Source organism: Aspergillus multicolor, assembly GCF_047715735.1.
Source record: "Aspergillus multicolor strain CBS 133.54 unplaced genomic scaffold BDW74scaffold_40, whole genome shotgun sequence".
NCBI classification, from domain to species: Eukaryota; Fungi; Ascomycota; class Eurotiomycetes; order Eurotiales; family Aspergillaceae; genus Aspergillus; species Aspergillus multicolor.
The window spans coordinates 1-23,688 of record NW_027395991.1 but is presented as its reverse complement, the minus strand read 5'-3'; the positions used below and the strand labels follow the sequence as shown (position 1 = coordinate 23,688).

The 23,688-nt window shown below is 49.5% G+C and overlaps 4 protein-coding genes across 4 annotated transcripts; 2 read left to right on the top strand and 2 right to left on the bottom strand.

The window, feature by feature from the left end:
* Nucleotides 1-840: 840 nt before the first annotated feature.
* On the top strand, nt 841-2,859 carry BDW74DRAFT_170941 (putative C2H2 finger and ankyrin domain protein; the record flags this gene model as incomplete). Its single annotated transcript, XM_073727234.1, has 2 exons — nt 841-889; nt 968-2,859. 2 exons carry the CDS (start codon nt 841-843, stop codon nt 2,857-2,859), a joined length of 1,941 nt encoding a protein of 646 aa, XP_073578890.1.
* Nucleotides 2,860-3,149: 290 nt separating this feature from the next.
* BDW74DRAFT_182923 (uncharacterized protein) lies at nt 3,150-5,273 on the top strand (the record flags this gene model as incomplete). The annotated part of the gene is made up of 5 exons (XM_073730377.1): nt 3,150-3,295; nt 3,348-3,633; nt 3,678-3,962; nt 4,012-4,058; nt 4,109-5,273. The coding sequence occupies 5 exons, from the start codon at nt 3,150-3,152 to the stop codon at nt 5,271-5,273; spliced, it is 1,929 nt and encodes a 642-aa protein (XP_073578889.1).
* Nucleotides 5,274-8,295: 3,022 nt separating this feature from the next.
* On the bottom strand, nt 8,296-12,799 carry BDW74DRAFT_102625 (putative leucine permease transcriptional regulator (SAC3)). Its single transcript, XM_073721532.1, has 5 exons — nt 12,096-12,799; nt 11,867-12,046; nt 10,857-11,817; nt 9,692-10,702; nt 8,296-9,643 (listed from the first exon to the last, which is right to left on the bottom strand). Exons 1-5 carry the CDS (start codon nt 12,687-12,689, stop codon nt 8,550-8,552), a joined length of 3,840 nt encoding a protein of 1,279 aa, XP_073578888.1. The 5' UTR covers nt 12,690-12,799; the 3' UTR covers nt 8,296-8,549.
* A 1,251-nt stretch (nt 12,800-14,050) lies between these two features.
* BDW74DRAFT_182920 (uncharacterized protein) lies at nt 14,051-15,949 on the bottom strand (the record flags this gene model as incomplete). Its single annotated transcript, XM_073730376.1, has 5 exons — nt 14,051-14,727; nt 14,781-14,960; nt 15,093-15,530; nt 15,593-15,797; nt 15,848-15,949. The coding sequence occupies 5 exons, from the start codon at nt 15,947-15,949 to the stop codon at nt 14,051-14,053; spliced, it is 1,602 nt and encodes a 533-aa protein (XP_073578887.1).
* Nucleotides 15,950-23,688: the final 7,739 nt, after the last annotated feature.

The window sequence follows — 23,688 nt, the reverse complement described above, 5'->3', positions numbered from 1 at the left end:
ACTTCTTAAAGGCTTATCCTATAGCTTATTAAACAGTATTTATTATAAAAAATATTAAAAGTAGTTTCTTTATAACTAAAATATAGCTACTTAAGCCTTAAAAAATACTAAATAAGTTAAATATTATATTATTAACTTTTACCCCCCCTTTAAATCTTAAAGGCACTTTAACCTCTTCCTTTTAACTTTATACACCTTATATAGTTTATTAAGTATAAAAGAAAGCTTCTTTAATTAAGAAGCTTTTAAAACAGGGGTTTAAAAGTCCTTTAACTTTATTTAAAAGAGCGCTAAAAAAGTTATTAAAGGGGTGTAAAATAGCTATTTATAATATTACTTATTTAGCTAAAAAAAATACTAATCTTTACTTTACTTTTTTAAAAAAAGGTAAAAAAAAAATAATTTAAGCGCTAGATAACTCCTGTAAATAATTTATTAATTTAAAAAGCTAGAGATCTTATTTTATTAAGAAATACTTAGCAGGAAGTAAAGGGGGGTTCTTTTAATAATTTTACTTTATAAACTTTAAAGCAGCTAAAAAGGGCTTTACCAAAGTATATAATTTATAAAATAATAAGGCATAATAAATTAAGATATCCTAATTATTTAGCTAATTAGTTTCATTAAATTTAACCTATTTTTGGTGGTTGTAAATAGCTTCAAAGTCGGCCAGCGTTCAGAAATTCGAGGGGGTGGCCGGATCGACCGGGAATTACGTTAGCCAACACAGAAGACCTTTGACCCCACCATTGGGCGGTGACGTTCGACCAGAGGGGCTCCATCTCCAATTTCGTCATCACCTTCGATTCCATTATTCCTCTACAATTCCTCCAGGCCGCTATGGCTACCGAAATTAGAGTAGAGGAACTGCTGAAAAGACCACTATATGGTTAGTCCGTCCCCCCACCGCGCCGTCCATCCGCTAACCGCCCCGACGTCTACGATCTCCCCCAGGAACTCCTCACAGCACTCGCGCTTAAAGGCGAAGACCAACCCGTAACCGTCGCTGAGACAGACACAGAGATAGAGCCCACATCCAAAGAATCCCCAGACGAAGCGCAAGAGCACGCGATCGCAACGTCAACCAGCTGCGCCCTCTGCAAGGTCTCCTTCGCGAACGTCAACGAGCAACGCGAGCATGTGCGCTCCGACCACCACAAGTACAACGTGAGAGCTCAACTCCGCGGGAACGCAGTGCTCGACGAAACCCAGTTTACAAAGGCGATTGGGGAGCTGGATGAGTCGATTTCCGGGTCTGAGTCCTCGGAGGAGGAAGATGATGAGGGTGGAAACGGGGACCAGCTTACGGCGTTGCTGAAGCGGCAGGCGAAAATTTCGCAGGCTGCTGTGGAGGAAGATGAGGAGAGCGGTGCGCTCAAGGGCATCGGCAAGCATCCGCTCTTGTGGTTTACAAATCCGGTTCTTCCACAGAATACGTCGCTTGGTGTTTATCGGGCGCTGTTTACGAATGCCGAGCAGGAGGAGCGGAGGTTTCTTGTTGAGTCGTTGAGGAGGAAACAGCTTGTGCCGATTTATCCGCAGCAGAAGGGGCAAGATAAAGAGAAGGAGAAGGAGAATGGGCAGTCTGCGCCTGCGCCGCCTAGTCCGCATATCTTTATGTGTATGATTGGTGGTGGGCACTTTGCGGCGATGCTGGTTTCGTTGGCGCCGGAGGTCCATAAGCGACAGGGAGGAGTCGAGGAGAGGCAGGCGAGGGTTATTGCGCACAAGTCGTTCCATCGGTATACGACGAGGCGGAAGCAGGGTGGTTCTCAGTCTGCGAACGATGCGGCGAAGGGTGCGGCGCACTCGGCGGGTTCGAGTCTACGACGGTATAATGAGGCTACGTTGGAGAAGGAGATTAGGGAGCTGTTACAGGATTGGGGGAAGATGATTAACGAGGCTCAGCTTTTGTTTGTTCGCGCTGCTGGTTCTACGAATCGCAGGATTCTGTTCGGGCAGCATGAGGGGCAGGTGTTGAAGCAGAATGACCCGAGGCTGAGGGGCTTCCCGTTCAGTACCCGTCGAGCGACGCAGACCGAGCTTATGAGGTGCTTCAAAGAGCTTACTAGGGTGAAGGTTAGCCAGGTTGACGAGGCTGCTCTCGCTGCAGCAGAGACTAAGCAACGAGAAACCTCAAAACCCTCTACCCCGAAGCCACAGCCGCAGAAACCGAAGATCTCAAAGGAGGATGAAGAGGCGATGATGCACACCACACAACTACAAGCCCTCATCCGTCGCTCGAAGATCCCCGCGTTGATGTCATACCTTACCAAAAACTCCATACGCTCATCTTTCACATTCCAACCCTCAGACGTTCAGCAAAATTTCCGATGTCCTACGCCTCTTCATCTCGCCTCTAATCTCGACTCCCCCGCCATGGTATTAGCCCTCCTCACCAAAGCCGACGCCGACCCAACGTCTGCCAACGGAGAAGGAAGAACACCGTTTGAGCTTGCGGGAGACCGCGCTACGCGGGATGCCTTCCGCGTAGCTCGTCACGAACTTGGCGAGTCAAAGTGGGACTGGGAGGCTGCCAAGGTTCCGTCTGCTATATCCAAAGCCGACGCAGATGGCCGCTCACAAAGGGAGCGGAAAACGGCTGAAGAGGAGGAAGCGAACAGGCGAAAAGCTGAGATGGACCGTTTGCGGCAGGAGGAGGAAGCGGCAGCGGCAGCGTCACGCACAACGAAGAAAGGCGGCCGGACTGTGGGTAGTGTAGAAAAGACAGCTCAGGAGAGGAGAGAAGAGGAGATGCGAGGCATGACGCCTGAAATGAGGATGCGGTTGGAGAGGGAACGGCGTGCTAGAGCGGCTGAGGAGCGGATTCGGAGGATGCAACAGAGCCAGGGTCGATAGACGGTGATGTTAGCATATTCATTTGTAATGCTACGGAGCTGAACATTTGATGATAGACTTGAACAAAATCATGATTTTTGGGTCGTGGCCTGGTTCCTGCCTGTTTTGGAGAGGCAGCCTGGCCGGGGTCTAAACTTCGAAGTCAATTCTCCCCTTTGCCATCTTCAAACTCTGCATCTACCAGCACAAATCAGCATACGCTATTAAGTTTATCTCATAGGGCTCCCATCCATGGCCCAAATTCATCCGTCTTTATCCCATAGTCTCTAACTCTCGTTTATACTATCACCATGAGTTGCACTCCGCAGCTCTCGACTTCATCGGGTATCCTGGTTGGGACGATCTCTTCATGGGATTCTAATACCGGGAAAACTTCAGACCAGCTCGCGATCTACAGTCGCCAGGAGATCTATGTTGGTCGAGACCCCAGGAAATGGTATGCTTTGGTCCTTGGCCTGAAAACTTCTCACCTAGTTAAACTTGCTCAGTCAACTCATCATCAATAACCCGTTCGTTTCGAATCGACATCTATGGATTTACACCGTCATTTTCGATCAGGATAATCCTGAAGAGGTTGCTCCGCTCGTTTACGCGCAGGACATATCAATGAATGGGACTTTGTGGAATGGCTACCGAATGGGCAATGGTCGAAGCAGCTTTCTTCTCAGTGATTGCGACATCCTTCGTCTATCGCCAGATGTTCATCTCATCTACCGCTCTTTGAATAACTCACTACCTACGTGCTTCGATCCTTTCCAAGCTCTTGAGATGAGGGTGGGTGCTTGCCAGCATTGATAATGAATGCTAATGCGCCGCAGGCATTTTCCTCCGAGTATGCTATGACGCGGCGCAAGCTCGGCTCCGGTGCGTATGGGCAAGTCCATATGGCGTACAAGAAGAGTACCGGACAGCAGTTCGCCTGCAAAATTGTCAACCTCCTTACGATCAAACATCAGCTAGCTATTGAGAGCGAAAAGCGGCACGGACAGGCGTTCAAGAAGACAATGAGTACCAAGATGAGGGAGAGCTACATCAGGTTTCAGCTACAGGGAAAGCTCGAGCAATACCATCGTGAGGCTAAGATACTGGAAACGTTGCAGCATGTGGGTTTATCTCCTTGCTAACTATAATAACTCTTGACTAATTTGCCAGCCGAACATCATTGGCTTGGAAAAGGTGATCATTAGTGGCAATACGATGTGAGTCTAGACCAAGGCCCAGATGACGTTGGATTCTCTGACATAAGTAGATACATGTTTCAGGACCTTCTAACCGCGGGTGACCTATTCTCCTACATACAGTACAAGGGCGGAAAGCTGCCTGACATCGAGGCGGCAGTCATTGTGCGTCAGATAGTTATCGCCCTCGATTTCCTCCATGGTCGAAATATCGTCCATCGGGACTTGAAGCCCGACAATATACTGATGACGTCCAGGGCCGACGGATGTAGGGTTGTTCTTACCGACTTCGGGTGCGCTACCTTTGTCGATCCGATTACGAATCGAATGTTGAGCACAGTAGGGACGTTTGCATTTAGCGCTCCTGAGGTAGTCAAGCAAAGCCAGAGAGGTTATACCAAAGCTGCAGACCTTTGGTCCTTAGGCTGCCTGGCTGCGGTCCTTCTCACCGGAGAGCCGGTTTTCGACCACGATCCCAAAGTTCGCGAGGTAGGTTGCCGGCTGAGAGCTATCAACGACCTGGAGATGAGGATGAACCGGCTCAATATCGGTGAGCGAGCTCAAAACTTCGTCTTCCGGCTGCTTCAACATGATGTATCAAAACGCATGGATGTCAAGCAAGCACTGCAGCATAGCTGGTTCACGAACCCATCCCATAAAGCCGATTTTGAGGCAGTCTACAAGCGCTCTATCCGGGACTGGAAGCCGCGCACAGCCACGGACCGGCCATTGATTGTTAATCTTGAATCTTACGTCAATCAAAATCGGAACCCGGCCATATCCCCAAGCAAAAGCGAACAGATCATGGCTCAAATCGAAAATGAGCCGATCATCAAGAGAGAGCCAGCCGACGACTCGACCACGTCCGGCGTCAAAAGCGAGCACTCCTTTGTGGCAGAATCTAGTTCCCCGGCGAATGTGGTGTCCCCATCAACCAATGAAACAGACTACGATAGTAGCCTGGACAGTATTTCAGACATGGTCCTTCTTCCATATCATAGCACCACCCGCACTGCACCAAGCTCGCAGCCTTCGCTGGGAGCACTGAAGGCACGCACACTGGCGGAGGCAGCAATACAGCGAATGAGCAACGATAAAACCGGTTCAAAGCGACCACGGCCTAGTCTTGACAGTCTGAAGGACGAAGCCTACGAAGAGACTAGCATTCCAGTGGCTGGAAAGCGGCAGCACCTGTATGGTTCTAGTTCCTCAATCACGGCGGGACGATTTGTTTGATGTCTTCTGTCCATTGCCTTTCTTGTGCCTGAGTATCATTAGCGGATTTGAACAACGTATGCTGTATGAGTAGAGCACTGTTTGTTTTCTGATGATGTGATTGTTAGTCTACAGCTACTGCTATACTGATTTCAACCATGGTTCTGTCTCCAGTCAAACTTTGTGTCGTCTAGCTGCCATGAAGTCCAAGCTCCTATTTGACAAAACTAAGAACGCCTAATCTAGAGCTTTTGTTATAACATTCATTGGGGTTATCTTGTCCTCAATAAGTCGGGAGTTTTAGAATCATCTGGAAGCCTCCAGACCACCATAATCCGAAAACGATGGGTACGTAAAGGGGTTCATGGGTGTATACACCATGTCTAAGAGTATAAAGCTGGCTGAGCTTGGATAGGAATGCTGTCATGGTCGTAAGAAGTAGATGCAGACGCGACTGGGAACCGGAGGAGCAAGGAGTTGCTACTGACCTTGCAATCTGTGTGATAGTGCCATAAACAAACAACCCTGCTTCAACTGCTTCCTCTTCTTTCTCTTTTATCTGGTTTCTTTTCCTCGGCTGCTTTACCCCAGCTTTGGCTGTGGTCATCTTTCTTTCTCCCGCCGTGTTACTCGCTTTCTTCCATCCGCAATCTCTCAACTGCATTTGGCCTTCACCAACTTCCTAGCTCTCCCACCGTTTTCATTCTTTGAGACAACCGAATACTTCCCACAGACGAGCTTAGCAAGTTTATTCATCCTTCTTAATGAAGCTCTGTCCCGTCCCCGATTCAACTAAAGGTCCACGGTCAGTCTTTTCACAGAAAACCTCTCCCCCACTTTCGTTCAAACTCCGTGTTTATCAACCATGAGCTCTCCAGTGGATACAGCAGAGTCACTGGCCGAGGAGTTAGCTGGCATTCTGCAAGGCATTCAAAAGGTCAGCGCTTTGAAAGCCGACCTAGCTGAGCAGATTGCGGCCGTTGAGGAGCAGATCGCAGCTTGAACATGGCCGAAACCACAACACAAATCAACGAACAGGGTGAAGATGGAGATGATCAGGATGAGGAGTATGAAGGCAGAGAAGAAGTAGAGAAAGAAATCATAGGACGAGTCCTGCGTTTCACCAACTTCGCCAACAGACCGATCATCAATCATCCCAACTTCGACTTTGACCAGCCTCCAGAGGATCCTTTCATGGACACCGCAGAAGCAGACAAGCATCTGGTGCAAGCCGTTGGCATGGTCTCCGGTGCTTGCCATCCCATGTACGACGGCAACACTATTTCGGTGCGTGCCTGGACCGAGACGACCTTCAGAGTCCTACTGCCAAATCTCGCAAACCCCCATGGTGCTCGGCGGATGTGGTGCGCCAGGGACGGCACTCGTATCAAGTACAGAAACGTATGACTCAGCGGCGAGTATAGTGATAGAGACTATCAGTTCTGGGAAGAGCTCTACAATACGCGCTGCAGGCTTTACGAACAGGCCATGGCCGCTGCCCGAGTTGAATTCGAACCTACACAGCGAGCCTGGGTCCAGGAACGCAAACAGTGGGAATGGGATATCGTTCAAAAGGTCAGTAATGATCCTACCATCCAGTGGCCTCGTGGTATCTCCCGCGAGGAAATCGAAGCTCTTATATTCGAGACCGCTATCACCTCCTCGGAAGAGCCTCCACTGCTGCCGACCGACTTCTCTCCAAATCATACTCCTCCCAAACCTTGTGACCTTCAAATACTCCGCATGCCGCGGGCAAAAGCATCCTCTGAACATGCCGCTGGCTGGTTAGCTGATCAGGCGCGCATAAACAACCCGGCCGCAGACGATGTACCCATCCCGACCTTTCACGGTTACGAGTTGAGCACCTGCGAGTACTTCAACAACCTAAAGATGAACAAGTTTATGGAGGAGTTGGGCTTATCGTGGGACGATATCGACTACAGAGCGCTTCAGTACTAGAGTGTATGTGCGGACTTCAACTCAACCATGGCCGGGCCTATTACACTATGACCCTGTGTTCTTCGCCACGTACTCTCAACACTTGATCACAAGACATTACTGCAAATCTGCGATAGTAACTCAGTGATATAGACCATGAACGGACGAGATCTTTTGCTTTGTAACTTGCAATCTAGAGGGCTGTCTCTGGCTTTTGATATTTGCGATTCAGCTCACTATATCTTAGTCTTTTTTTTTCATGAACATTTAACATGCATCTGGTTTCATACGCTAAGTAGCTTCTGGTAGTTAAGCAGAGATTTTCTTCATACACCTTGAATGCAAGTGACCTACTTCCAGGCTTCCTCTTGGTAGAATCTACTACAATCTCACAACCGTACGCTACTCCCTGTCCCAATCTCTTTCCACCTCTTGGCGCGGCCCTGTCCAAAGCTGCTAGACAGGTTTAATGTAACTGGACAATCCATATCTCCCCAGGGTAGCTTAAGTGGCATGAGCAGAGGCTGAGCATGGGTATGACAATGACCGTAGCTCTATTCTCAGTCCATTGTTCTCCAGCCAGCTCACTGAATGCGTATGGAATAACGAGTGACTGTGGCCCAGACTATGCACTACCTATGCGAATGGTACTAAGAGGGTAGGCGCTGTCACAGGTGGACGTGCTTAGCATAAGCATACAGAGTGCAAGATACGATTAGGTAGGCTAGCATCTTCATCTTCCGCTAGTGACTATGATCATGGCTTCGAATGATCGCAGGGCCCCTGAGACCCATGGGTGCTGCTATCAGAACTAGATAATGCATCAAAAGGCGAGTCTTCACGAACGAACGTGTGATTCAACTCCTTCAGGGAGTAGGCATCTTCTGATGAAGTCATGTCAATTGATCTGATGAGGCCACGGGCTCGTGTGGTGATGGCAATGTCTGGCTTTTGACCCTCCTATTTTGAGGCTCGAGAAAGAGATGATTACTATAGCCATGCGTAATTTGGAGCTACGCGGACAGCCATGAGATCAGACTATGAGGATACATAAGCATGGCTGGTTTACTGGTCTAGACGGAGCGCAGAATTTCAGTGAGAGCAATAGAAAGATAGTTAAATGTAATTCCCGACCCCAAACACCAGACGCAATGCACCATGATGTACTAAACGCAATAGAGACAACCAAACAAATACGCCAATGCCAAAAAAATCCATAGAATAGAGCACCCACCCTCGAAAAATATGCCGGACGGGTGGGTTACCCTCCCCCTAGATAGACATAAAGAGTTCCTTCCACAAGGTAGATACAAAAACAAAACAGTTATCCCATGTCCTGGTCTGAAAATTCCAAGGACTTTATATTTTGGGCGTCGTGCGCGGCGACATTCTCTTCTTCTTTTTCTTCTTCTCCTTCTCATTCTCCTTCGGTGGCATGTTCAGAGGTTTATAGGCCAGTCCTCTACCACCTGTCATGCGGATCCGCTGTTCTGTCCGAGACAGGCTTTGACCAAGTCCGAGTTCGCGATCAGGCGCAAAAGCAACCTCGTACCCGTTCACGCTCGATTGCGACTGCTGAGGTGACACGCTGCGGGAGTTGTAAAGGCTAGAGAAGCTGCTTGCGGGGCTGTACGAGGAGCGAAAAGAGTCATAAGCTGGTAAAGCAGGGGTTATCAGCCGGGGTCCATTTCTCAGAGAATCGGCGGCTATCCGCGCGGCCGAGAGCAGCAGATCGTCTGCGTCAACTTGGCTCTTTTTCGGGGGTTCCGGCTCAGGTTCCGTGGGTTTGCGGGCGGTCATCGCTTCGATCTTCTCCAAAATGGGGAGCTTAGGAAGAGGTTTCATAGAAGCATAGGCCATCGATTTGCGAGGGGGAGGCGACGGCTTTTGCACTTTGGTTGGTTTAGCTGACTCTTCCGTTGGTGTATCCTGCTCATGGACTCGTTTGCGACTAGGCGGTTCTGAGCCACTGTTTCGCCTCTTTTCAGCGGCATTCCTTAACGATTTTATCCATGCTTGTCGCTTAGCTTCTTCTTCTTCTTCCGCTTGTCGCTTTGCTTCTTCTTCCGCTTGTCGCTCGGCTTCTTCTTCGGCTTCAGCAGATGCTGCAGATGACGCGTCGAGAGGTGTATCTTCGCGACGAATCTCAAGCTGAGCAGGAGGCGCTGGCTCATCCACAACGGGTGGCTCTGCTTTATCCGGTATCGATGGCTGAGAAGTAGATGGTTGCGCTGCTATGCCGTTACTGAACGGAGCAGTGGCAGCCTGCGAGACAGGTGTCGCTTCTGATGGCTTTGCGTTTGGAAGAGCAGCGGCCGGGGTTTCCGGTGAAGCGAAAGCAGAGGATGTAGCAGAGGATGTATTGTTTTGAGTAAAAAGCGATGAGGAGGGTGCCTTGAAGATGGACTCAGTCGGTTGAGGTTTCGGAGGGGTGGCAAAGAACGAGCTTGGTTCTTCTAGACGTCAGCACATGTTAGAAATTTCGGTTACTACCAACGTACCTTTCTCTGAATCGGACTGGAAAGATGACAGCGGAGCCGGCTCAACTGCAGGTTTTGGTTGGAAGAGCTGCGGTGTACTTGTCTGAGAAGCTGTTTGCGGCGGGTTGCTGAAACTGAAGGACGGCGACGGGGCTTGAGGGGATGGTTTAGCGGTGTCAAAAATGCTCGTGGAAGACTGTCCAGCAGACTGGCCACTAGCTTGGTTGGGCTTAATGCTGAAAGGAGATGAAGAAGCGGCAAAAGGAGTAGAGCTGAGAGGCTGAGAAGTCGATCCATTAGGTTGATCAGATTTGACATCAAAAAGCGATTGCGTCGAACCGAAGAGAGAGGAGGTAGAAGCTGTTGGTTTTGGGAACAGACTGGGTGAGGACATCTGATATGCGGCAGGTTGGGAGGTGGTCGGGAACTGGAAAGGGGTGGCGGCGGGAGGCGTAGCCGGTTTTTCACCTTGACCAGACACAGATGAATTCGAAAAGTCAGAGTTTGGAAACATGTTCGAAGACTGACTGGCACTGGCTGGAGTCAAGGAAGAGGTAGCAGATTGGCTGGATTGAGGAGGCTGAGAGGAAGGGAAAGGCGAAAAAAGCTTCGCGAAGGGATTGAGAGATGGAGAAGATGCTGCAGATGTAGCGGCTGCGTTGTTTGCAGGAAAGGGAGAAGAGAAGGGCTGGGAGTTGGTGAACTGTTGAGGCACCGTTGATTGTGAGAAACCGCCAAAGGCCGTGCTGGGAGCAGTGAATGTGGTGTTGGTGGTAGCCATGGGCTGTGGCCCAGAGGTGGGGCTTTCTTTCTCGTCTTCACTCACAAAAAGAGAGTCATCGTTAACGATAGACATTTTCTTTTCAGGTGCAAGAGAAGAGGCTCGCTCTGGGAGGAAATTTGTATCAATCATTCCCAGAGTGGCAGCTTCTGTGACATTTAGTCCAAGAACAATTGCCACCAAGTTTCTACCCCCACGCTTCCACTCTACGCAGTTTTCAGAGAAAGAGTGATCAGATGATGGTTGAAAGGCTAAGAGTGAATGGTTAGTTGACGGCACGTATAAGCTTCTAGTGGACGCGAGTGAGGATTGAGCAACTGGAAAGAAAAGAAGGGATATTGCTGAAAAGCAAACGAGGACGCGAAACGAGCAGCGATAGATAGGATGGTGGCCAAAAGAACATACCGACAGAGTCAATAGGCCGGCTGCCCCAGTTGAGGTAGAGGACACCGTTGGCATTTTCGGCAAATTCTAATCCCTGGTCTGCGCAGAATTGGATTGTTTGTTCATCGTCGTCAAAGCAAAGAACACTTGTCAGCTCATCGACCGTCCACTCTTCATTCTTATGCTGTTGAGATGCCGGATATCGACAATATCCCTTCCAAATCGATCGGATGGCGGTCTGTCGCATGTGGTTGAAGTAGATCTCGGCCACGCAGGCCATCAGGTAGGATACGCCGGGTGAGTTGACCAGGTTAAAGAAGCGCGTATAGAAGCCCTGCGCAATTGCATTGGGTCGTTTCGCATCGAGTGTACCCTGGTATTCCCAAGTATTCCCAGCAGCTGCGAAAAGCTCCAAAGCCACCCGAACCCGCGGGGCATTCCTTAACTCAGGAGGCCATTTCTGGACACGAGCTTCCAAGTCAGGGCGCTGGTCGTGGATCGAGAAGATGATATAGTAGGCGCGGAACTCGTCCTCGTTGGGGAATGATATTCGGCCTCTGTTATCGTCATAGTAGTACATCAAGGAAAGCATGGTATTGTTCAGTTGTTCGCGTTCCTGATGTCGATCGAACGGCTCTTCATTCGCAGGGCTTGAGAGCAGGTGGAGGGACATAATGTGGAATCGAGCAATCCTTTCAAGGCATGTCACTGCAATTCTCACGTCCGCCTCCTGGGTCACTTGCTGAACCGAGAAGTCATTTCTAATCGACCGGGTCCGGTCCCAAACGAATTTGTGGATGATCCCCAAGTGTTCCGGGCCGCCAATAACATGCCGCGTCAGGTAGTTCATCGTCTGGAGAAGAGTGCCGGGCGTTCGAATATCAGAAGGAAGTTGCTCATCATATCCAGCGGCGGACCGCCTGAATCGCTTGAGCATCTTCGCCTCCATGTTCTGTAGCGTATTGGTCGCAGGATGGAGATACTACAGATGGTCAACACTTGCAAGCAATCAAAAAGGTCAGACTGCAAACCTTTTCACTCTTGTCAACCATCTTCTGAACAATGCGCTCCGTGCTTTCGAAATCAGGACACATGCTTGTGCAAGTTCCTACGGGCGTAATTGCTTTGTTTAGCGACATTGGTTGGTTTGGGTCAGCCATTTGGCCGGCTTTGATGGCTTGGTTCCTTTGCTTGGCGCGGTCGACTTTGAGCTGTTGAGACATCAGTACAGAGTACAGCTTATATCACAATGAGACTGACCTGTTCATATCGATCGGTGTATTTGCCCATAGCAGAGGCATCCTCTACTGGGACGCTGGTCGCAGTTACTCCATTTGTCGGCCTCGATTGCTGCGGAGAAGCTCTAGCGTTGAAAGCAGTACCGCCACGGCTTGACGGCGCTCCAAACGATGTTGGCGACGCTCGTCCAAAACCTGAGAATGACGGCTTCTGTTGTGGAGTGGGTATAGTAGCTGGGGAGGTGGCCGGCGAGGTGGATGCTTGGCTCTGGTTCAGCTGCGCGAAAGGCGAAGAGAATGTCGGCGCCGAGGTGGTCTGTTGTTCTGCTTTATTCGCGCGCCATGTATTGTTTGTCGCGCCCGCGCCTCTAGCACCACGACCAGCTCTTGTCGCAGTTGGAGCTCCTCGTGCGCGGCCGTTGCCTCGGCCTCGGCCTCGAACGGTCGGACCATTAGAGCTGCCGCCTCTAGGCTGAAAAGCTGATCCCCCTCTTGGCTGAAAAGGTGTAGCTCCGCTGAACGGCCCACCACGTCCGCGTTCGCGTCCTGTTGAGGTCGCTGCGCCGTCTGTCTGGTTTTGATGAAGCGCAGCGAACGGGTTCGCGGGAGTGGCCATACTACCGCAAGCGGCAAAGGAGCGGCACGAAAAGCCGACCCCTTGGGAGATTTCTCAAGTGGTAACGTATCACGCCAATGTTGCGAATGGTTGAAGATGTTTTCGTTGCTTCCACCTCCGATTTTTGGCTTCGCGGTCTTGAACGCTGAAAGATGAAATCGATGAAGACTAGTCCTAGAATTGCTATCCACCGCAATCGTTGGCAGGCGCATAATGAAAGTCAGCCCATGTCCGTCGAATATATGATATAATCATGATGCCGCGGGTTCAATGGGGATCGAGGAGCGGAGGAGGGAAGGAAGCGATGGAACGATGAAGCGCAAGGAGACCGGCCGTACCTTGACAATGTATCGACTTCGATGCAACTGGCTGCTAGCGATTTTGTACCGGTACAGGGTTCGGCAACCGCGTGCGATGATAGGAATTTGTCGAGCTGTGTTCCGTGCTTTCGCAATGATGTCGGAGGCTGAGGAGACTGGTCGAAGGAACTCGAGAAGCGATGCGGGTTCGGATGACTGCTCAAGAGTTTGGGATACGATGGGTTGGACAAGTGTGAATATTTGAGCGAGGGTTGATGGCCGTTTATATGGTTGGTTGTTAATAGTTTGGGGATCGATTGGAGCTTTGTCCTTGGATTCTGGTGAATGATCTCCCCGAAACGTGACTGGACTCATGCCGCTTTACCTAAATAAGTAAGTATAGTAGCCGCCTTAATTTTAGCCTAACTATATCAACATTCTTCCAATATTCACAGCAAACTTAACTTGCTAAAGATTACCGATGTTAAACTGAGTCTGAAATGCTTCACTTCTTTGGGTATGTGCTTTTGCGCACTCAATGTCAAGGTAACTGGTGATCTAGTCATGATATTCACTACATACCACCTCAGCTATATACACCAACTCTTCATCATATCTAAAGTACCGAGATCGTACAGCCACTTTCGTCACATGCACGCCCGCTCAGAATCATCTATCAATCAATACAGTTCAAGTCAATCCCAAAAATAAACAAACAACGTGAGAATTTTTTCAGCACAGCGTACGGCCCAGGCTAAAACGCAGTCAACCCCCAAGGACGGAGCAAGATAAAAGAGACAAACAGAGACAAGCAAATAGAGACAGAAAACAGAAAACAGACGTCTATGTACCCTGAGAAAGAACAGAATGTCCAAGGAAAGATTATCAAATCGGAAATCACAATGTGCGTATGCATCTGTCGTTCATGGAGAGGGCGTAATCTTCAAAAGAAAAGCTGCAAGCAAATGGAAAACAAGGCAGCGGAATCAAAGTGTGTATTCGTTGGCATGATTCGTGAAGTCGTTTGAACGGGGCAACTTATCTTGGAGGACTAGTTGTCGATCAGAAAGACTTGTTGAGCGAGCCCCAAGACGATGGTCGGTTACGGCTCAATTGGCTCAGCTCAGGGAGTCCGGGGGCCATTTCAGCTTGGGAGGAGCCCAGTGTCATTGAGTACTGCATTGGGTTCTGGGTGAGGGTTGGAGAGGCCCCATACTCCAGTGAACTGTAGAGGTTAGGGCGGTATGGCTCGTTCCAAGTGTCGTAGTGGCTGGCGTGCTGCATCGTAAGAGGTCGGTGCTGGTGCTCAGAAACGGCAGTAGTTGTGAAGGGAGTGTGGTTCATGTAATCAAAGGCTTCGGTTTGTTCGTCAGGAGCGACAAGACCAGGAGCTGTAGGTCGTAAGACAGACTGAGACGAGTAATCATCCACGTACTCCGCAGCCGTCGTGTAGAACGGACGAGCCTGCCTTGGTGGATCTTGGAAGCTTAACGACTCGTTCAGAGGAAATGGGTCATTGCTCATGCCGAACGGACGTGCCTGCTGTAGCGCTAGAGGTTCAACCGACGCAAACGAAGGCAGGCTGTCCGCTTCGGAGGCTGTCATAAATGGGCCCTCTTCAGCATCATCGAGGTCGTCAGCCTCAAGCTTGGGCTCTGTGTCGCTAATCACCGACTCGTTGTCTTTTGACCCTTTTCCGGGTGTCTCGTACTGGCGAACGTACACCACGTGGCCCGCGTCTATACTGTGGTCAGTCCTGGTGCTTGAGGACACTGACCTTTAGGGAACTCACCAACTTCCCCGCGCTCAAAACGCTCCTCCAGGTTCCTGACCTTGAATATCTCTTTGACAATTTCCATTTTGTCTTCGATGGCTTCTTCAGGCTTAAGCTTCCTCTTGTGCTCGATCGCGACCATTAGCAGTCTGTCTGATGAGAAGCTGCGGATGATATGGATCAGAAGACGGAGACGCGCTATACAATTCGTAAGTATATGCCATGCAAGGAGGAAGCCGCTGAATATTGGTCCACAAGTGTTAAGACACTAGGTGCCAGTAAGTGTGGCAAGTGTCCAACGCCTGTGGGCCACCATCTGGGGCGACTTACGCTCTTTCTTCAAGTGGTCGGGCTCTTTGTGAGGAACCCCGACCTGTGGCCACCAATCAGGCTTTGTCAACTCTGGGTCACTCTCCTCATCAGAGAGCCTTTTCCCGTTCTTTTTGTTTCCCTTGTATGGGTGGTTGACTTGTTTCTTCGGCTCGATATCCTTGATGAATTCCTTGCCCAAGTAGCGGCAGTTTACCTGCTGCAGGTTTTCGAATGCGAGCTTGTAGTATTCCGTGACTCTTGCGGTGTCGCCAATCCTCAGAGACAGTCTGCTGTAGTTGGGAGGTGAGGGAATCTGTGGAACAGGCTCTGGAGGGAAACGTTCGCCAAAAGCTAATTGCGGGCCATGGTCTTGAGCTGGAGCTTTGCGTCGTTTGACGAGACGTGGCGATGCCAGATCATGAGCATGCCCGTATGCGTGAGGAATAGCTGAGGCACCTAAGGTTCATCATAAGCCACAGTGACTCGGTATGTAAGACTGGTATAATGACAGTACATACGGCGTAGTAATGGCGTCTGGTATCCTATCTTCGGTCCAACCATGTCACAAAACCTCTGACGGACTTCCGGTGTGATGACAGAGCAGTTCTGGTCCCGGATAGAGGATGACTCGTCGACCTCAAGCTTGCCTGATTTGTCGAAGTATATCAAGGCATAGTGGTCGAAGGGAAGACGCAGTGGTGACCGTAGCGGAGCCCCCATGTGCTGCAAGCCCACATTAGCTCATGACCCAGAACCTTCGCGTCTTCACTGACCATTGGGTTGGCCCAGCCAGCACAGTCATCTTGCATGGAAGACAACGGCCGCTTCATCCCTCCTGGGAGTCCCGCTGCCGGAACGGGTGTATTGACAACCATGGTGCTGTCAACTAAGGCTTAGCTCTTCAAGGCTAAGGATGCACGGTAAAGGTAATGGATATCGGGTTAGGATAGTCGCAAAGACAGAAAGATCTAGAGCATATGGATAGTCGTGAGAGCGTATAGAGGCGAGCGTGGTGGGTGAGCGTATGTATTTGTATCCTTTCGAGAGAGAGAGAGAGAGAGAGAGAGAGAGCGCGCGCGTCTAGGCCGAGAGAACGAGTGTTTGGCTTCGAGCTGCAATTCTACTGATCTGGCAAGAACGTTCCAAGTTAGCAACAAGTTCACCTTTGGACAGATGCATAAATGCGTCCCCAACAGGCAAACAGAATGCTAGGCGAGAGAAGGCGGCAGGGCATCACTCAGGTTCAACGGCTATAGCAGTTGTCCGAGGGGCATACCAGATCAGGCTTCCCAAAGCATCCAGCAAACAGAGAGATTGATGACCCGACAGAGATTAAAAAGAGGGACTGGCTGCTTACCAGGTCTCGACTCTCGAGGATGTGCCGAACGAGGCGGACGATCAGAGGTTCGAGCGGCGGGGTTATGTGAAGAGAGCTGCAGGCAGTTGCTGTAGGTATCCGAGTGTCACAGACTGGGCTGCGTTCGAGGTACTGGGGTACTGGGGTTGGATGTAGACGCCGTCTCTCTTTGACGGGGACAGCGCGAGGTCAACAGGAAAGGTGACACGGCAGTATGTAGAGCAGAGTTCCTGGTACTGGGGCTGTGTAGCGTATAGGAGGATCTGTAATGACTAGGGGAATAGTTGATGCTGAAGAAAAGAAGAAACCAATGAGGGAAGCTTGGGGATCTTATAACTTGTAGATGGGGAGAGACAAAAGACCGGAATGGCCCGTTGACGGGGGGAGCAGATGGCTTTTCAGGTGCAGCCAGATACTAGCATTCCCCATCGCGATTTGCAAAAGAACCAGCATGGAATCGGCTCGTCAGAGCTGTGAGGCCATCCCAAATCGGGGAGCCCAGCAATTCCAGCAACATGGATGATCCCTGACAATTTTTGATGGGCGAAGCCGAAACACTGCTAAGCGGCACCGGTACACTGCACGTCTGCAGTAGACGCTCGTCCATGCAAAGTGGGAATTTGGAATTTTGCTTTTTGTGATTTTCCAGATTAAATAATTCTGCATTGGGCTTTTTTAGCTGGAGTTTCTGGAATGGATCATAGCTTATTTTTGCTTTTTGCACCGCAGCCCACACGGCTGCCATTTGTAGATCTGCTCTTCAATAGTCGCTTCCCCAGGCTTTCCGTACCTCGTCTCCAGTGGCTCTGATCTACTCTGTACGGACTACTTGCTTCTGCACAGTATCTGACGTTGTTCATTCCTCTGGACTCAGAAAAATAATCAAAGATCGCTGTTGGGATTGCGGTGGGACTCCTGACCCCTGATAATAGGCAAATGAAGATTTGAAATACGTTTGTGGCCGTCCTTTGTCTGAACAAAAGGACACTGGGCTAGGGGCTAGTCCAGTCGCTAGTGGAGCACCAGGGCGATCCAACAGACTAACAGCCTCTCTCTCGCTTGACCTCGCCAGGGATATTCTTTCCGGGCCCAATGCCATCATCCCATTTGCCTTCTGCCAGGACTTTTGTTTTTACCGCGATTACCATTGCTCAGCTATCTTCCATCATGGTCAAATGAAGAAACTCAACGCCTGAGGGTCGTTTTTCCCAAGATAAACAAAATATACTCCGTGATCGTGCAGAACAGCCCAAACCCCCGCTTGAGCAGCTCCTCCATATCGCGACGAAGTAGCACTCGAACTTCTTTACGTACGTATCGGCTCATCAGGTTAATTAATCTGACTACGAACAGTACTCCTATCACCGCCGCGGGTATGATCTAGCACATCCGGGAGGATTTAGCGTACCCTGGCTTGGGGTCAATCGACGATGGTTCCTGGCGGACTTTCTGGCCGGTGTCGCAACTCTTTTGTATCTTGTCATCGTATACGGCATCCCTGGACCTTGCGTCGTCAAGCGTACTTCTGTCAGATCAGTCCGTGGTCAATGCCCACTCCAACCCCATCTGCCGTCTCGGATGGCTTGCAGTTTGTGCGACCTGTAGCAAGGAGCGACGCGATCACGCACAGGCCGCATATCTCAGGACCGTCCCACCGTTCCGCTCATATATTAGGTGCCTGTCCTCCATACGTTACGATAATATAGGCAGAAAGTCCAAACACAGGACCGAAAGTACCTCGACCGGATGCGATCGGCTTCAAATTTGGACCCAACCCAACCAGCTGGAGGGAGCCGCGCCTAGAGTTAGTGTGCTCATGAGACACGCCAAGGGCTGCATACATTTGAGTGTAGATGAGGATGGCTTCGCCTGCATCGGTAGTTAATGTCACTGCCACCACCGCCATCGGTATCCTCGGTCAAAGCCGACCTCATGGTAGGACTCGAGAATCCTTCGAAGCCCGTATACAAAGAATCGAGCAACGATACTTTCTTGGCTAGGCAGGGCTCAATATATAATTCTCCGGCGTTACCAGCTTGCTGGGTTCAACCCGTGCGCCCACCGTCCACAGGGCCATCCTAGCAAGAATAGGAGAATGTATGACAAAGGCCGGGGTGGGAGAAGGAGCAGGGTAGAGGATCCCGCAGGGGCTATGGCGCCTCGCTAACGCCTCGGTTTTGCAGGTCCAGCCTCTGCATTATCTACACCGAGTAAGGTGCGAAGGGGTTAGAGTGAACCAAATGGGTAGGGACTGCGAAGGCATCAGGACCGCTACATGAAGATCATTATATCATACGGGGCTAGCTTGATTCTTGACATCAAGCCATTCTGTCATCCGGCCGAAAGCTGCAGTTCACGGTAGTTGCATTTCCGAGGGGTGTGTCTGTCAATGAGTGCCAAATGGGCGATCATGATTCCAGCGGCGCGGGTTCGACAATAAGCCTTGTCGCTGGCCGGCATTATGGATCCAGAGTCACACAGATCTCAGCTCTGATGTCCGCTCCAGAAACTCTGTTGCTGCGCTAATTCCTTCTACGCAAAGTTACCTGTCCTTTGGAATCAGTAGTAGGCTTCTATCCCCGACACTCCATCTTTGCTTCAGACAACGACTACCGAGCCTCCAGCGGCAGTTGGCCACACTGACACTCACCGGGAATCGTGCTCGTCAAGTTCCGACCGGGAGCCATGAGCACGGGCAGTGTGGGAATCGCAGCCCAAGCGGATGCCGCGAGAGGGCAACCGCCAACCGTCTGCCCCGCAATCCCAGGTCATACAACCACCTTTTAACACTCATTGGCAAGCATCGATTTCTGTCCCTTCCACTCACCATCTCGACTGCAATGCTTGGAAAATGTTGAGATCACCTGGCTTCCTCCATTACCCCTCCTCTTGCCGAAATCGGGATAACGCCAGAATGAATCGGGCCCATTTGCACCGAAGGATTCTCAAGCGCGCACACTATCTGCAGACCATATCGCCAGCTTATCTGCGATTCATATCTACATCAAAAGGATTCCGAGGAGAAGGCACCCGCTGCCTTGGTGTCACAGGGGCTCTGGTATCCAGTCATCGAGATAAGCTACAATGAAAGGAAGCGGCTTACATCCCTGAAACATTTGCTACACCCACGACTACTACCCCAGCAGGGGCGATATGGCGGCTATCAAAGAGCTCTCTGTCTGGGGATCTGAGGAACGTGACACAATGATCAATATCCACTTTTAGGTTCGTAGTTCTTACTCGGATTTGTCATTATCCTTGAAGCGCCGAATCAGCAAGAAAAAGGAAGGCTGCCTAGCATCATACTTACTGTGGCTTGGCCGCCCCCAAAGCAACGATCCAGTCGATCATCGCCTCACCCTTCTCGTCTGCGCCAATGTTATCCAGGACCGAGCTAGTCGAGGGCTTGTGATGTCTACCTTCCCACCACTATCCACGAAACAACCAGTCTTGCGCGCTTTGACTGTTATCCACGAAAAAGAATCATGGTCCTTTTTCGTGGAGCAGACTGGGGCGACGCCAGATATCGAAGTACTTCGTCTCAAGGCACTTCAAGAAAAAGTGGTAGATCATGTTGTCCTAATTGGCGGCATGGCTAGACCGACGCCGTTTTTTGACAGCTCCCTCCTTGGTCAATGATTGACAATGATAGTCTATTGTCTGGCGGGTGACATGCACGGTTATTGGACGTTCCTCGTGCCTTCGTTGACCGTGCAGCGGTGCTACCTCATGGATGTTACCCGCTATTATGTACAGTATATTTGCATTGCTCCCGGACTACAACGTGGCATGGGGATCTAACCGCGCACCATTCTTGCATGCGTCGCAGCCGTACATTTAGACGGAGTACTGGCTGGAGTAGCTGCAGAAACAGCACAAGCAGATCTCACCGCTACAATGTCAAACATCTCGATTCAAGTACAGTATATGCCGGGTTACGTCGTCGTACATGAATTATACATGATGAACTTGGGCTCGTGACAGGCAGCGAATGACATCGCGCTATGGCTCTATGACTCTTGACAGGCCCCTCCCTGGTAGCCCTGATCTTACTTCATTTAATCTCGCTATTATCGACTTTTGTCCTCCCTCGCTCTCCGCGACAACTGGTTAAGTCACGTTGAAGAACAGCCGACTGAGCGCCGCGATTTCCGCCGGGCCCATGTCCGCCGGTGGCTCTTCAGACCACTGTTGCAAGGAGCCGCGTCTTTGTTTGATGAAACCATCGTAAGTACGAAGTGGATATACAAACAAAAGTGCCCCAGTCCATACGCAATACGCTACGACAACGAGCCTCCTAATAGCTGCCAGGCTCGGCCGAGACTGACAGAGGAGGGCGGACGCAAATCAAGGAATCGAGGTTAGGCAAGGATAGAAGCTGGAGGAGCAGCTCTGATGAGCCAGGGGCAGCCTGTCTCAGAACATGGGGGAGGCGATTCCAGGTGCCGTTCAAGCTGACAACCATCACTGGACGAGACTTATTGCCCTGACAGGACTGACAGCTGACGGTCTTGATGATCAGCAAGGTGCCAGCTTAATCTCTGGGCTACTTTATTTTTGTCATTGCGACTTAGCGCCCAGCTAGCATTGGCGCCATTGGCCTTTATTCAAACCGCCGTATCCGAGACTAGCAATCGATGGTCCTCATTGGCCTTGTATGACAGTCCGACCTAGTGGTCTGTCTGTCTAAAATCTTAGTGTCTCGCCGTCTCTAAAGTTGGGCAACTGACAAGTCGGACAGACTTGGGGTTATCAGATTGGTGCCCAAGGGGCAGTAGCCTGGTCTCCAGCAACCTCAGCTCTATCAGGGGGTGGCAACCACAAAACACCACTGTTTTTCACCGAGAGCATCCCACTCGAGCTTGGGAGTCCACATTGTTTGATGAGCAACAAAAGCTCCACTGCTCCTCCGATAAAGTAGACGGAATGACGGATACCCGCGGAGATTTTCGTCGCTCCGGCGCCAGCGTAGATCATGGGGGCTTTTACCTGACACACCGAGCATGATCACTAGTTCTTAGCTACAACCGGTTCAGTTCACTCATGAATAAGGTAGAGCCGAGCGATCATAAGACCTGAATAAGCCAGCCTGTTTTGCGTGTTCTCCAAAGTTCAAACATGCTAAGGCAGTCCCTCATCGCGCCTGCCTCTAGTATGATTTTTATTTATGCGCAACGGCGCTTCTACAGATTGGGCAACGGTCGCGGTTATGTTTGCGTCATCCTAGACTCCCGAAAGGAGGTCCAAAATCCAGCTGTCGACAAAGGAAAAGCCAACAAGATTCCAAATCGCCATGCTCTGTAAGGTAGGTCAGGAACAGGTTCCCACCCTCATTGCATACTTTAATAAGATCTGAGCGCCAGCATCAGCGCCCCAAACATGCCCTGACAGGCTGACAGGAGCTTGGACTCTAGAAGACGGAATGAAACAAAGGCGAGAATGCCCGAGCTTCGTCAGTATCGCCCAATGACAGCGCCAGTCAGCAAGCTTGAGCCTTGGTGAGACAGCACCAGCGTCCGGCCCGAGCATCGACCGACCCCGCGATGAACAGAAGGCCGTACTTTGGCGCGGTGGTCTTTCTTCACTCTTCGCCGGCTGGGCTTTCCCACCCTTACCAGGCAAGCCTCAAGTCCCCAGTCGCTGATTTTACTGGCAGGTGTACCTCGCCGACTCCATTTCTCTGATCAGTGGAGACTAGCGCCGCGGGGAGGCCGGTCCGTCTTCTCCAACGATCACCTGTCAAAAGGGAACCATCTTTCCTGAATCATGATTGCCTGAGCTTTGCAGCCACGGCTGTCGCCATTCTGTCAAGGCTTGCAGCGCCGCTTGGGAGTCTGGACTCTGGGTTCTGGAGCCGGCATTCGACGCCGCCTCTCGAGTCTTGTTGGTGTTGTCCGGTCATGTCATCCGCACGGTCATAACTTCATAGCAAGATTGCGCATCTTGGCAGGGCGTTACGCAGGGACACTTTCGAGCGCGACTGATAACGTAATTCCCGGTCGATCCGGCCACCCCCTCGAATTTCTGAACGCTGGCCGACTTTGAAGCTATTTACAATCACTAAAAATAAGTTAAATTTAATAAAACTAATTAGCTAAATAATTAGGACATCTTAATTTATTATGCCCTATTATTTTATAAATTATACACTTTAGTAAAGCCCTTTTTAGCTACTTTAAAGTTTATAAAATAGAACTATTAAAAGGACCCCCCTTTACTTTTTATTAAGTATTTCTTAATAAAATAAGATCTTTAACTTTTTAAATTAATAAATTATTTATAAGAGTTATCTAGCACTTAGATTATTTTTTTTTTACCTTTTTTTTTTAAAAGTAAAGTAAAGATTAGTATTCTTCTTAGCTAAATAAGCAGTGTTATAAATAGCTATTTCACACCCCTTTAGTAATTTTTCTAGCACTTTTTTAAATAAAGTTAAAGGACTTTTAAACCCCTATTTTAAAAGCTTTTTAACTAAGGAAGCTTTTTTTATACTTAATAGACTGTATAAAATATATAAAGTTAGGAAAAAGAGGTTAAAGTGCCTTTAAGATTTAAAGGGGGGGTAGGAGTTAATAGTGTAATATTTAACTTATTTAGTACTATTTAAGGCTTAGGTGGCTATATTTTAGTTATAAAAAAGCTGCTTTTAATATTTTTTATAATAAATACTATTTAATAAGCTATAAAATAGGCCTTTAAGAAGTTAAGCTTATTAATATAATAAAACCCTAATTAAACTTTTTTCTTAACTAATTTTTTATATTCCTTTTTTAAAGGACTAAAACAGCTGATGTTAAGGGGTTAAAGTAGGTAAGAAGAGTTTAAAGGCATGTAAATAACTATAATATTATTATTTTTACATGCTTTATTAAAATCTGGTGTTAAATAGCTTCCATAGCCATTTAAAATAAGCAATTAATACCCCCCCCCTGGTGTAAGGCCCATGACATTGTACATAGCCCTTCCACAAGAACTTGGAGATATCCGCGGAGGATCCTCCGCGGATAGGCTGAGTCAGCACCCATGCTGACTCAGCGCGCACAGAGGATACCTGTCCTCCGCGAGGGGAGAGTTTTGATCCTCAGCGTTAATCTTATAATAAAGCCAGTTTCTGGAAAAAGGCTTCTAAACCCTTTTATTCTTATCCTTTTAGGTGTATTACACCCTTTCACACTATTCGCTAACCCCTTCTAAGGCCAAGGACCTTATACCTGGTCCAGCCATTTATTGCAGGAATAAAGACTTTTTTAAGCTAAT